The sequence below is a fragment of the Capra hircus genome, chromosome 16 (genome assembly GCF_001704415.2).
Source record: "Capra hircus breed San Clemente chromosome 16, ASM170441v1, whole genome shotgun sequence".
Lineage (NCBI taxonomy): Eukaryota > Metazoa > Chordata > Mammalia > Artiodactyla > Bovidae > Capra > Capra hircus.
In genome coordinates this window covers 39,942,187-39,956,615 of record NC_030823.1, presented here as the reverse complement: position 1 = coordinate 39,956,615, position 14,429 = coordinate 39,942,187, and the positions used below count along the sequence as shown (strand labels likewise).

Sequence of the window (14,429 nt, the reverse complement as noted above, 5' to 3'; positions counted from 1 at the left end):
TTCCATTCCATACGTATATGTAAACCGCACCTTTATCCAGTTATCTGTTGACAATACTTGAGTAGCTTTCATCTCTTGGCTATTGTAAATGGTGGTGCTGTGAACATTCACACCCCGTCTTTTTTTAAATCTGTGGTTTGTATCCATCTACTTTCAGGACAGATAGAGTAGGATATCATCTTGGAAAAATTGTTTGGTTTTCTGTTCATTTTCTTTTTTTCTTCTTCCATAGATTCTTCTGTGACCATGAGAGAGAGAAATAAAGAATAATCCATGAGTTTTAAACACCTTGTCTTGAGGATATAGTCATGTTGGAAGGTCTTGTAGCCTGGGTTCTTAATACCTACCTGGGGAAATATGTCAATAACCTGAACACTGACCAACTCTCCGTCGCGCTTTTGAAAGGTGAGTATGTGTGTCTCTTTTTGGTGAACTGTGCTTTGCAGATTGGATATCTATTTTTTATATTCTTTTTATTGTATTGAGAATAGTAAACCTTAATGGCCAGATGGCTTTGTTCCAAATATGTGCAAAAGAAAATAATGTTCCCCCATAGGACACTGAGTATTATTATTATAGGGTAACTTAAGTAGGCAGCTATATTGTCATAGAGTTTAGGGAAGTATTACATAAGAATAATAATAATTTTAAAAAGACCGTACTACTGGTGACTATGCTTTGCCCCAGTTAAGGTTTTTAGTTTTATAGGGCTTTATGGAAGCAGCCAGGATATAGTGACAGTGGCATTAGCTTCAGCTTCAAATCCTGCTGTAATTTGTTAGCTATATGAACAAGTCATTGCAATTCTGAGCCTCAATTTCTTACGATTAGAGGGCAGTGTACCTCTATGGGTTGCTCTAAGGATCAAGTGGAGTGGCCTTTGAAGCTCCTTTCCTGCTGGTGTGTAATAGATACCCGCATATTACTGTAGGGTCTTCCGACAGAGTTTATGGGATCTTGTCTTGCTGACTAGTAAAATGCCTAAAGCTTGAGACATTTTCACCTTGACGACGCTATTCCTAAATGCAGCCCAGTGGTTTGATGAGGGGATTGGAAAAGTGTTTTCTTCTCCTTCCTTGCTTTAAGTTCTCTTTGTTCAACTCAAAACGGAACCCTTTAACACATCTAGGAAAAGAAAGAAGATCAAGTCAGTTTGCAGACATGTAGAATCATAGAAAGAGGAAAGGGGGCCTCAAACATAGTGGAAACCTCCTGGGCTTCCTTGGGAGTGTGAGTTTTGGTGAGTGTACTGAGGGGGGGCTGGCCATGAAGCAGATGTGTGGACAGCCTGAGCACAGGTGCAGTGATTTACTATTCCCAGAAGCCTCTGCGGTTTCCTGACCCACTCAAGCCAGGGGAAGGGTCACGGCAGCGAGAGGTCACAGGGAGCTCGAAGGGTTGCACCCGGCTGCTCCCTTCCTTTCATTGGAAACAGCAATGGCTTCTTTCCTATTCTTTTTTTCCTCTGCACTTTCCTGGATGGGAGCTTCCTGATGGGAAGTGAAAGTGACCGGTTGGCTGTGTTTAAGGTATAATAGTAGTGTCGAGTTTCTGTCTTTGGTCGCGTATTGAAGTTCTCAGACACACTGTGAAGCTAGCGGGATGAACAGGGTAGGTTACTGGGCCCAGAAGGAGCCCTGCAAACCACAACATTGCTGACAACAGAGCTGGCTTTCTCAAGAGGGATGTGGTAAGAAGGATGTTTGCTAAAGAAATTAACGAATAGCAATTGGTATCTGATCAGTTATGGCATCTCCACTGATAATAGACTTTGAACCTCAGCAATTTTATTTATTTATTTTTTGAAGTTATTATTCCTTATTTATTTTGGCTGCACCAGGTATTAGTTGCAGCTTATGAACTCTTAGTTGTGGCATGCGGGATCTAGTTCCCTGACTAGGAATTGAACCCGGGCCCCCTGCATTGGGAGCGTGGAGTCTTAGCCCCTGGACCACCAGGCAAGTCCCTGAAAAGGATTCAGCCTACATGTGGACTCTGCATGAAAGGATGCTTGACCAAGTAGCCAGATGTGCACTGGGTGGGGAGGGGGGCAGCCTCAGTGGATCACCTGGTTTCTGCGATCTCTGGACTAGGTCCTAGTGCCCCTCCATCCTGATTCTGACTCTGTTCTGACTCTGACTTCCATGAGATGTGGGGGATGGGATGGAGCTGGGCTGGGCTGGACTCCAACCCCCTGCCTTCTAGTATACAAAGCGGATATACTTGTCCTGCAGGAATGACCACCTTGATCCCACACAGGGCCTTCCACAATGGGTAGATCTCCCATTTATCCTTTTGCCAAGCAAGCTGCTACATTTTACATCAGTCTGTCTTTGTTTCAGGTTTTTTTTTTTTTAATTAAAAAAAATCCAGAACATAAGACACACCCACTACCCAGAATTGACCTGTGTTAACAACCAGGTCCGCCCTCCTTCCTCCCTGACCTTCGATCCTAACACTTGACCTTCTGTCCTCCTGGTTGGTCCTGAACATGCAAAACACCCAGATCACTTTTCCTCCAGATGCCTGTGTGACTATGTCCTCACTCTGGTACAGTCTTCTCAAATGCCACCTCCTCAAAGGTACTTCTTTGACCCTCCTAGCTAAAGCTGCTTTTTTAAAGAAATTTTTTTATTTGCTTATTTGGCTGTGCTGGGTCTTAGTTGTGTCATGCAGGATGTTCTATCCTCATTGCGCCAGGCAAAATCTTTAGTTGCGGTATGTGGGATCTAGTTCCCAGACCAAGGATTGAGTGCGGGCCCCCTGCATTGGAAACTCGGAGTCTCAGCCACAGACCACCAGGGAAGTCCCTCTAATCTCAGCAATTTCAGACAGAATATATCTTGTAAGGACAACTGTGGGTATCTCTGAAGCTTTGTACCCCTTTTCTGTGCCTATCTTTTCTTAAAGAGTATTCTCTATGGCTTTTAGCAAGCCTACGGAGTTTGAGGAATGTGTCCCTGCAGAATAGAAACATGCTTTTTCTTTCATAAGTGATGTAGTTACTCTATGTTTATGGATCCGGAGCACGCCATGGTGCTTGGCCAAAAAAGTTTTAGAGCATCACAGTGCACTGAGAGAATGGCTTTGTAAAGGAGTTGAAAACTTTTTTGTTGATCTTGATGACATGATTAAGGAGGGTTTGGGGGCAGGTGATACGAGAGAAGAATGAGAATGTTATTTCAGTTTGTCTAGAGATATTTACCTGACCAGTAATGCTGACGATCATGATCATCAGATCATGAACTCCTTATTGCCAAATTCAGACTTAAATTGAAGAAAGTGGGGAAAACCACTAGACCATTCAGGTATGACCTAAATCAACTCCCTTATAATTATATAGTAAAAGTGAGAAATAGATTTCAGGGACTGGACTGAGAGAGTGCCTGATGAACTATGGACAGAGGTTCATGACATTGTACAGGAGACAGAGATCAGGACCATCTCCAAGAAAAAGAAATGCAAAAAAGCAAAATGGCTGTCTGGGGAGGCCTTACAAATAGCATGAAAAGAAGAGAAGTGAAAAGCAAAGGAGAAAAGGAAAATACCCATTTGAATGCAGAGTTCCAAAGAATAGCAAGGAGAGATAAGAAAGCCTTCCTCAGCGATCAGTGCAAAGAAATAGAGGAAAACAATAGAATGGGAAAGACTAGAGATCTCTTCAAGAAAATTAGAGATACCAAGGGAACATTTCATGCAAAGATGGGCTCGATAAAGGACAGAAATCATATGGCCCTAACAGAAGCAGAAGATATTAAGAAGAGGTGGCAAGAATACACTCAAGAACTGTACAAAAAAGATCTTCACAACCCAGTTAATCACAATGGTGTGATCACTCACCTAGAGCCAGACATCCTGGAATGTGAAGTCAAGTGGGCCTTAGGAAGCTTCACTACGAACAAAGCTAGTGGAAGTGATGGAATTCCAGTTGAGCTTTTTCAAATCCTGAAAGATGATGCTGTGAAAGTGCTGCAGTCAATATGCCAGCAAATTTGGAAAACTCAGCAGTGGCCACAGGACTGGAAAAGGTCAGTTTTCGTTCCAATCCCAAAGAAAGGCAATGCCAAAGAATGCTCAAACTATTGCATAATTGCACTTGTCTTACATGCTAGTAAAGTAATGCTCAAAATTCTTCAGGCCAGGCTTTAGTAATATGTGAACCGTGAGCTTCCAGATGTTCAAGCTGGTTTTAGAAAAGGCAGAGGAACCAGAGATCAAATTGCCAATATACCTGCATCATGAAAAAAGCAAGAGAGTTCCAGAAAAACATCTCTATTTCTGCTTTATTGACTATGTCAAAGTCTTTGGCTGTGTGGATTACAACAAACTGGAAAATTCTGAAAGAGATGCGAATACCAGACCACTTGACCAGCTTCTTTAGAAATCTGTATGCAGGTTAGGAAGCAACAGTTCGAACTGGACATGGAACAACAGACTGGTTCCAAATAGGAAAAGCAGTATGTCAAGGCTCTGTATTGTCACCCTGTTTATTTAACTTAAATGCAGAGTACATTGTGAGAAATGCTGGGCTAGATGAAGCACAAGCTGGAATCAAGATTGCCAGGAGAAATGTCAGTAACCTCAGATATGCAGATGACACCACCCTTATGGCAGAAAGCAAAGAACTAAAGAGCATCTTGATGAAAGTGAAAGAGGAGAGTAAAAAAGTTGGCTTAAAGCTCAACATTCAGAAAACTAAGGTCCCATCAGTTCATGGAAAATAGATGGGGAAACAGTGGCAGACTTAATTTTTTGGGACTCCATAATCACTGCAGATGGTGACTGCAGCCATGAAATTAAAAGACGCTTACTCCTTGGAAGGAAAGTTATGACCAACCTAGACAGCATATTAAAAAGCAGAGACATTACTTTGCCAACAAAGGTCCGTCTAGTCAAGGCTATGGTTTTTCCAGCAGTCATGTATGGATGTGAGAGTTGGACTATGAAGAAAGCTGAGTGCTGAAGAATTGATGCTTTTCAACTGTGGTGTTGGAGAAGACCCTTTAGAGTCCCTTGGACTGCAAGGAGATCCAACCAGTCCATTCTAAAGGAGATCAGCCTTGGGATTTCTTTGGAAGGAATGATGTTGAAGCTGAAACTCTGGCCACCTGATGTGAAGAACTGACTCATTTGAAAAGATCCTGATGTCGGGAAAGATTGAAGGCAGGAGGAGAAGGGGACGACAGAGGATGAGATGGTTGGATGGCATCAGCAACTCAATGGACATGAGTTTGAGTAAACTCCAGGAGTTGGTGATGGACAGGGAGGCCTGGAATGCTGCAGACCATGGGGTTGCGAAGAGGTAGACACGACTGAGTGACTGAACTGAACTGAGAGATATTTACAGATACTTTGGGAGATGCAAAGGAGACCGAAATAGTTGTCAAGTATATGAATTTTGTAGTCAGACTGGGTTTGAATCCCAGTTCCTTCACTTAGACCAATAACTTGGGCAAATTACTCAAATTCTTTTTTTCTTCTTCCACTTTTACTGAGATATAATTGATACAGAGTCCTGTGTAAGGTTAAGGTGTACAGTATAATGATTTGACTTACATACATCATGAAATGATCATCAGTAAGTTTAGTGAACATGCATCATCTCATTTAGATACAAAATTAAAGAAATAAACCTTTTTTCTTATGATGAGAGCTCCTAGGATTCAATTTTGATATACAACATATACATTAACTCTACTTATTGTGTTGTACCTTACATCCCTTGCACTAAATTACTCAAATTCTTAATGCTTCAGTCTCCCTTTCTGCAAATTGGAGAGGATATTCCCTGTCTCATGCAGTTCTAAGGACTGAACCCATTAATGTGGGTCAAAGAGCTAGAACTACTCTTGGCATTCAGTGGGCCCTCAGTCAGTGTTAGTCATCATCACCATTTGAGCATCAGCATTATGACTGGCTGGTGCATTGGACTTCAAGGATAGACTGTGCACACATGCTCAAAGCAATAAAAATGCAAAATAGCATAGGAGAAGTTGAAGGACAGAGACAGCACCTGTATAGTATTTCATTTGTTCAGTCATTCAACAAACATTGAGCACTTGCTTTGGGTAGGACTCTATATTATGAACTGACACAAAAAGGGGAGACAATAGAAAATACTTGGAGCTCAGGCATAGTGTTTAACCCTAGTTCCACCACTTTAGGGTTGTTTGTGACTGTGAGCAAGTTACATAAAAGCCTCTTCTTCACCAGCACTCCCCTGCCCCCCGCCACCTCCAGCCTTTTCTTTTGCTGTAACATGAGGCGTGTGGAATTTTAGTTTCCTTACCAGGGATTGGACACGGGCCCTCAGCAGTGAGAATGCGGAGTCCTAACCACTGGACCGCCAGGGAATTCCCACCCCCTCTCCCTCTTGCCACCAGTGATTGGCCAGGCCTGGTATGAACTCTGGCACTACCACTGACCAGCTCTGTTATTTGTAAGCAACTGCTTATCTGCTAAGTCTCACTTTTCTTATTTTATAAATGAAGAAAGTAATACTTCATTATATTTTTGTGAGGATCGAATTAAGAAATGCATATAAAGTTCTTGGTACATAGTAGGATCTCAGGGTACTGTCATCATCATCATTATGAATATCATCATCCCAGCTCCCTCCTTTGTAGTCCCTGTTCTAAGAGAACTGTTAACCTGTCAGGGAGGCAGAAATGAGTGTACAGTAATAGAAGCGGTATGTAATATGTTGTTACAGTAGAGATCCAACTGTAATGCAGTGGGAGGAGGATCATTCATCCTGTCTGAAGGACTCTGAGAGAGCTATTCTGGAGGTAGCTTTTGAGTGGGTCTTGCAGGGTTTTGGTAGATGGCCCGGACTGGGTGACCACCTTCCAGCAGAATGAGGCCTGTGAGTAGAGGCAGAAGGTGGACCCCTGCAGGGCATGTTCAGATGCTTTGAGGCCAGAAGGTAGCAGCTGCCAGTGCTGAGTCAAGGAGTTTGAACTGTGGGCTGTGGGCATACGTTTAGATTCCCCTTCCTTTTCTGTTTTATAAGCTCTGAACCTCAGGTTGGCCCTTTAAATGAGGTTGACTTTCCTAGAGCCCAGGAAGGAGGATTGAGTAGTCATTAGGTATTTACTCTAAATTCACCCTAGTTCTGGCTTCCCAGGTGGCCCAGTGGTAAAGAATCCGCCTGCCAGTGCAGGAGACCTGGGTTGGATCCCTGAGTTGGGAAGATCCCCTGGAGTAGGAAATGGCAACTCACTCCAGTATTCTTGCCTGGGAAATTTCATGAACAGTCCTCTGTAGCCTGGCGGGCTACAGTCCCTGGGGTTGCAAAGAGTTGGACACAACTGAGTGCACACGCACTACACACTAGTGAGTAGATTTCTTATTAATCTGAGCTGAGGAATTTTGGCATGAGAGAGCCATCCATAAGTAAGTTTGCAGACTTTCTGCCTGGAAACCAACAAACATTATCATCTATAAGGTACTCACCTCTGCTGGGTGCTTTGTGGCCTGGTTCCTTGGAGGGACCTTTCCTGGCAGGGCCGGTTGTGGGTAGGGAAGTAGGAAGCCTTCGATCTGTATTTTGTCTGATTCCCTTGTTTTGGACTCTTTAGGCTGCCTTTTCTCCTAATTTTTGCCTCTGCGTCTTCTTTCGAGACCACCTCCTTTGCTCTCTTTGGTTCAGCTTCTTTAATTGTTAACATTGCATGGATTTTCTGCAAGTCCAGTTCTCCATGTGGCATAGCAGCCATGGAAACCTGGGGCTGTCTGCCTTTGTGACAGATTTGGGTGTTGAAAAATAGGGCAAGTGAGTCAAATTGCAAATGTTGCTCTATAAAAGAAGAAACTGTATGGTTTCCTCCCTTTAAGTCAGTTTCAACTGATAAGGGATGTGTTTCACATTTTTTCCCCCTAATGATCATTTTCTCCCCAAATGTGGATATAGAATTGTTTCTGGGCTCTCTGAGACAATTAACTTCTCTTTTTGGTTCGTCTTAAGGTGTGTGGAACGCTATGTGGACAAGTGTTCCTACAAACATCTGAAAAATAAGTTGGGTCCATTTGCTCAGAATCTGCCTAGATGCTAGCTTTGAATACTTCTTTAGACTCCAGTAAGGCGCATCTTAATCATTCAAAGGGGGAAGTAATCAGGTTTCTTGTATTAGTTTATCTTTGGAGGAAAAGACTTGCTTTCCTTTCTTCTGAGTTCTCTTGCCAGCTAATGGTTGCTAGTTGTTGTCTGTACTTTCTGTTCTTGAAAATATATTTCAGACAGATTTATATGACTCAGAAATCAACTTTGTTGCCCAAACAACTTTATAAAACGATGGCTGTGTCCCCAGCTTTTTGAGGGTGGGGACCCTGCCTGCCTTTGTTTATAATCCCAGGGACCAGCACCGTGCCTTAGGCACAGGGGAGGGTCACTTCCATAGCTTCGAGAGTGTCACCCCCATGACTGTCCCATCAGTTTGCTTCGGAGACATCTAGTACTGTTGGGTTTAAGTGATGGTAAAAGCTGGGGCTGAAAAGGGCCTTGAGCAGTGGTCCAGTTCATGCCTTTGCTTATTACTCTGCAAGTGAGGGTGGGAAGGAGAACCTGTCTAGGCTGGCTTTCCAGAAGAGAGAGTGTACTTGCTTCTGATGACCAACTTTACTGAACTCACAGGAGCTCTTAGACATGGTGTGGAATATATCATTTTAGGAGGGTGGGTAGTAGATGAGGAGAGCTTGTTAAAAATGGCAAATTTCTGTTTCAGAGATATCTGGATGGGGAAACCAGGATCTGTGTTTCATCCCAGGTGATCCAAATGTTAATGGTCCTTGGGTGAATATTAGCCTAAACTTGGGGCATGTAAACTGGCCACCTGGCCAGATCCCTCTGCTAGCTGAGAATGGCTTTTCCATTTTTAAAGACTTGTAGAGAAAAAAAAGAGAGAATGTACAATAGACCCTGTAAGGACTGAAATATTTACACCCTGGCTTGTTAGAGTCTGATCCGTGTCCTAAACCCTTCGTCTGCTGGCAGGCTTACATGTCAGAGTGGGCAGGTCAGGACATCAGTGCAGATACAGCGCAGTGGTAGGTACGGCCTGGGCCTCCATGGGAATCTCTCCCTTTACTCGCTGCTGATGTGCACACAGTAGGCACCTACTGCATCTGTTGGATGAACGTGTTACGGTGTTTTTATTTTTTAGGTGCTGTTGAATTAGAAAACTTGCCTTTAAAGAAAGATGCCTTGAAAGAACTGGAATTACCATTTGAGGTCAAAGCTGGTATGTGAAACAAGGGAGAGGGAGGTGGTATTACATTGTTTGGGACGTGGAAACTGAGAACCCTTGCGTCTGGCTCTGTTGGACCAGGAAGAGGCAGAATAGGAGTTTTGATCAGTCTTCAAGTGTGGTCCCTAGGCTGCTAGTGTCAGGATGCTCTTGGGGTGGTTGTAGCCCCCAGACTTACTGAATTAGTTTCTGAAGACGTGTCATTGAACCTGCATCATTATTTACTTATATTTTGAACCTGCACCTTAACTAACCTCCCCAGGTGATTCTTAAAGGTCTGGAAACGTCTGTCTTAGACACAGGAGATTCTTATTTTTAGAGAATTCATTATACATTTTGGGCTTCCCCAGTGGCTTAGTGGTAAAGAACCTGCCTGCAATAGAGGAGGCACAGGAGACTCGAGTTTGATCCCTGGGTCGGTAAGATCCCTGAAGGAGGGAATGGCTACCCACTCCAGCGGAGGATCCCATGGACAGAGGAGCCTGGTGGGGTGCAGTCCATGGGATCACGAAGAGTCAGACATGCCTGAAGTGACTGAGCACAGCACACAGGTTTTACACGTTACTGAGAGACAGTTGACTCTCTTGAATGAAAGGTGGGCTCGGGAACAGTATGCTTGGGTTTCTATTGCATATCTGCCATTTTCTGGCTGTGTGACTTTGGGGCAGTTCCCTCACAGCTCTGTGTGTGCTTCCTCATCTTTAAGAAGGGACGATCGTAGTTACATCGTAGGGTGGTTGAGAGGAATACCCGAGTTAATGCATTAAAATTACTCAGTACAGTGCCCAGCACACTCAGTTAACGTTTGCAAGTATTATTGGAGTTTTGCAGTTACTAGATTTGGTAAAGAAACAAGAATTGTCACAGAATAAAAATATTCTCTATTAAGTGACCACGCATAAAACTAGTCCCTCTTTAGACACTGCTTGTCGTTGACCAGTAGCCTGTTGATGGCAGTCAGTCTTTCCCTTATTTTGAGGGTACATATATTACAATAAAGCGTATGTACAATGTAAATCAGTTGCTAGGTGAAATAAAATGGAAAATTTGCAAGAGATTTAGGCTTTCTTGAAGTTAACTCAAGTCATGGGTGAACTGCCAGAGTCACAAGCAAAGGCAGTGACAAGTTAGAATCTGAAAGAAACTCTCAAGAATGATGACATGGTCTATACTGCCAAAGAGTTCTTAATTGCATATCAAAGGATTAAGAGAGGCTTTTAGGGAAAATGGATGTTTTCTAATGTTTTGGCAAAAATGACCCTTGTTATGCTTGCTCTGCCAAAATGGAATGTAGCAGAAGTCATGTTTCGCTGTCATATAATTGTCCTCCCAATTAGTTAAGATTAGAATTGCAACTGTGCACTAATTATTGTTAGAATTCTTTGTTGTGAACATTGGTGTATGGTTTCAGGTTATAATATAAATTTTATTAAGTGTAAGAACTGACTTTGATTTTTCTAGATAAAGCCAAAATTATTTTTTCATTATTTGTTGTGACATATATCTTCATTTGTTACTGGATTACACAGCTGATCACTTGGTGTCAATGATACTCTTTTATCTTAAATATAACAGTTTGCTCGTGCTCAAATTCTAGATCGTTGGCAGGCATGATCACACTCTGCTAACGTTCTACTTTCCGAGGTAGACTGTTAGTTGGGCTGTGTGGATCTCTGAGAGATCCCTTAGGTCAGATAGTTCACATGCTCTCATGCTTTACTCCTTGGTGGTGACTTGCCTCTTATTAATTGAAGCTAAAGAAGCCTAGTGTCCTGGGAGGCTTGGCTAGAAATGGTAGAACTTGGGAAATATGTGTCACGGTTCTCCCAGGCCATTTAGCTCTCCTATCAGTCCAAGGTCTCATGAAGAGTCAGAATTCCTTCTCGATAGAATTCCATCGCAACATGACCAATGTTTCAGTCGCTGTGTTTGAAATTGGGTGTATTGTAAGTCTGTTAACTCCTAGTAAGTACGTATCAGCCAACTAATTAATAATGAAAAAGAAATGAGTTGTGTCCCCACAGGCTTGTGCAAGTGCCATGGGGAGAAAGAAACCCCAGGGAAATTTATGATGTAGTCCCATTGGGGAAGAGGTAATTTCCAGAGTAGAGATGTTGCATTTGATATGAAAAAGTTACACTGACCTTGTTCCAACTTCTACTTTTATGCCTTTGTTCTTATAGCTTTCAGCCTAGTAGCATTTGTTTCACATGTGGGAAAACTGACTGCTTGTCTTCTTAAAACGTAAATGGTAAAAATAATGATACTCCTTAAAGGACACTAGAAGAATACAGAAAAATAGAATTAAACACGTGTCAGACATTTAACAAGGCTTTCCTCTTCCCAGGCTTAATTGGGAAAGTGACCCTTCAGATTCCTTTCTACCGCCCCCATGTGGACCCTTGGGTGATCTCCATCTCCAGCCTTCATTTAATTGGAGCCCCTGAAAAAATACAGGACTTCAATGATGAAAAGGAGAAGCTATTGGAAAGGGAGCGCAAGAAAGCTCTCCTTCAGGCCCTGGAGGAAAAATGGAAGGCAAGGCAGAAATCCTCTTGGCCTGAGAGTGGTGGTGGTGAGACTCGAAATCAGCAAAGCCCTGGATTCTAACACCAGCTCTTTCCTTTGTAGAACGAACGCCAGCAGAAAGGGGAGTCTTACTGGTATTCAGTCACTGCCTCAGTAGTTACGAGGATTGTGGAGAACATTGAAGTAAGTCCTAATGGCTTTTATAAAGTATGAACATGAAAGGGGACCGCTCAGGCTTGAATGTGTTTCATGTCATGGTTGCTGGATTCTCGTGGGTGTAACTGATCACAGAGTGTCTGCAGAGAATGCTGACGGCCCAGGTGTGCCTTTTCCTAGGTGGTGTTGGAGGGAGAACCTGAAAAGTGAGTCACACACAGGTTTTTCTTGCTTCAGTTAGTGTGAGTAGGCGTTTTAATATCACTGACATTTCACTTCATTTTCTTTTTGAATATGGGAACGCCACTTGCTGCAGGATATACCTCCTAAGAAGACAAATCCTATCTGGTTGCAGGGCAAATCACTTAATCTCTCTGGTCTCAGTTTCTTCTTCTGGACAAGAAGAGCTGTTGGATATGGTTTCCAGTTGATTACATAGTGTGTTGTGAACAACTCTCTCACCGCCGAGTCTGGGGCCGTGTGATGAGTTACAGTGCTTGGGCCGCTGGCCATATTTTCTGCTTTAATTACCATTTTGTTTTGTCCTCAAAACCGAGAATAGGGTTCACACTAATTTTCAGGAGTGTCATAAGAATCAGCCCATACTTACCAACTCCAGGGTTTTCATGCAATGCCATGTGACAGCCCACATTTTTTTTTAAGGTGTCCCACTCCTCCCCAGAATACAGTCTGAGGTTGCTGGATTCATAACTTTGGTAACATTGGTAAAAAGATCAGTACATTTGAGGTGACTGCTTTGAATTCTTTTTCAGGCAGTTATTTATCTCATTGATTTTTTTAGATATTGTCATTATTTTAACTTTATTTTTAATAATAACTTTGAGATTTAGCTCACATACCATAAAGTTCACAATTTTAAAGTGTACAAACTAGTGTTTTTTCATATATTTGCAAAGTTGAACATTGATCACTACTGTCTAATTCCAGAATATTTTCATTATTCCTCAAAGATGCTCTATACCCAACTAGCAACCACTTCAAATTCCCCTCTCCTCCAGCCCCCTGCAACCACTAATGTACTTTATGGATTTGTGCAGTCTGGACATTCCATATCAGTGGAGCTGTACCCTACGTGGCCTTTTGCATCTGGCTTTTTAGCATAATGCTCCCAAGGTTCATCCATGTTGTGGCATGTATCAGTACGTTATTCCTTTTATGACTGAATAATATATTCCATTGTATGGATTGCCAAAGATGAGCAAAGCTGGAGTGAAGTTAAAGTGGTGAAAACAGACTTTATTCAGTGACTCCTGACAGTAGGGGAAAGAGCAGAGCTCCATTCCAACTTGTACAGAGGTGACCAGGTGTTTTAAAGGGAGAATGAGGGTGTGTATGTGTATGTTGGTGGGGGTAGGGTGGGCAGGGCACAGGAGGAAAATTACAAAGGGTTGGTCAGTGTGGATGTGATTAGGTCAGCTGTATTTGCTAGCTGGACTTCTCTTCTTCCATAGAGATGGGCGACAGGAACCCCTTTCTTCCTGATGATTGCATTTCAAGGGAGTGGCTTTTAGGTCCTTGAGTTGTAGGAGATACATCACATAGGGACAGCAAAAGGATTCACAGCTGTAAGCCCTTTTTGATAAATGCTCTAAGAAATGGGGTGGGGGTGGTGGTGTATGCTATTGTCAGATGTTGGCTGGAGCAGATAGCCCTGAGCTTTTCCACATAGGAACTCAGGAAGGGGATGGAATGTCTGTTCCAGGGACACAGCCTGAGGCTGCTAGAAGCCTTCATTAAAGTTTCAAGTCTTTTAGTGGAGGTATTTGAATGGAACGTTCATACCTAGAGTTTTTGCAGTTCTCAGGGTGGGCCACATTTTATCATTTGGGTTGTCCCCACTGTTTGGCTCTTAGGAATATTGCTGTTATAAACATACACGTATCTGGTTTTGTGTGAACATGTTTTCATTTCTCTTGAGTACACACCTAAAGTGGAGCTGTTGCGTCATATGGTAACTATATGTTAAATTTTTTGACGAACAGTTTTATAGTTTCACTGGTAATGTGTGAACATTTCAGTTTTTCCACATCCTGACAAGCACTCGTTATTGTCTGTTTTTTAATAATAGCCTTATTAGTGGGCACAAAGTGATACCTCAGTGTGATTTAGATTTGCATTTCCTTAATGGTTAATGTTGTTGAGTATCTTTTCAGATGCTTATTGGCTTTTTGTTTATCTTTTGGAGAAGCGTCTATTCAAACTCCTTTTCCATTTATAAAAATGACTTCTTTACTGTTGAGTTGTAAGAGTTCTTTATATATCTTGGATTCTCGTCCCTGTCGGATACACATGACTTGTAAGTGTTTTCTCCCATTCTGTGAGTGATCTTTTCACGGTCTGTTATTTTCAACTCACTGAAGCAGAGTGCTTTTGAGTAGCTCTGCTCTAGAGGCACGGGGAGATAAATAAGGTCAGAGTGGAAATGCCCTGCTTGTATTCCTGTGTCTAGGTTTGAGGGCACAGGGACCAGATGAAGGT

General features: G+C 42.6%; 1 protein-coding gene across 4 annotated transcripts in view; it reads left to right on the top strand.

Annotated features, from left to right (window-relative positions):
• Positions 1-14,429, top strand: part of VPS13D (vacuolar protein sorting 13 homolog D) — a 266,859-nt gene that overhangs the window by 4,669 nt on the left and 247,761 nt on the right. For all 4 annotated transcript variants that reach the window (XM_018060322.1, XM_018060321.1, XM_018060319.1 and 1 more), the window contains exons 2-5: positions 233-405; positions 9,162-9,239; positions 11,593-11,783; positions 11,877-11,957. In XM_018060322.1, the coding sequence (XP_017915811.1) occupies positions 309-405; positions 9,162-9,239; positions 11,593-11,783; positions 11,877-11,957 (447 nt within the window). In that variant the 5' untranslated portion in view covers positions 233-308. The remainder of the gene's footprint in view (positions 1-232; positions 406-9,161; positions 9,240-11,592; positions 11,784-11,876; positions 11,958-14,429) is intronic.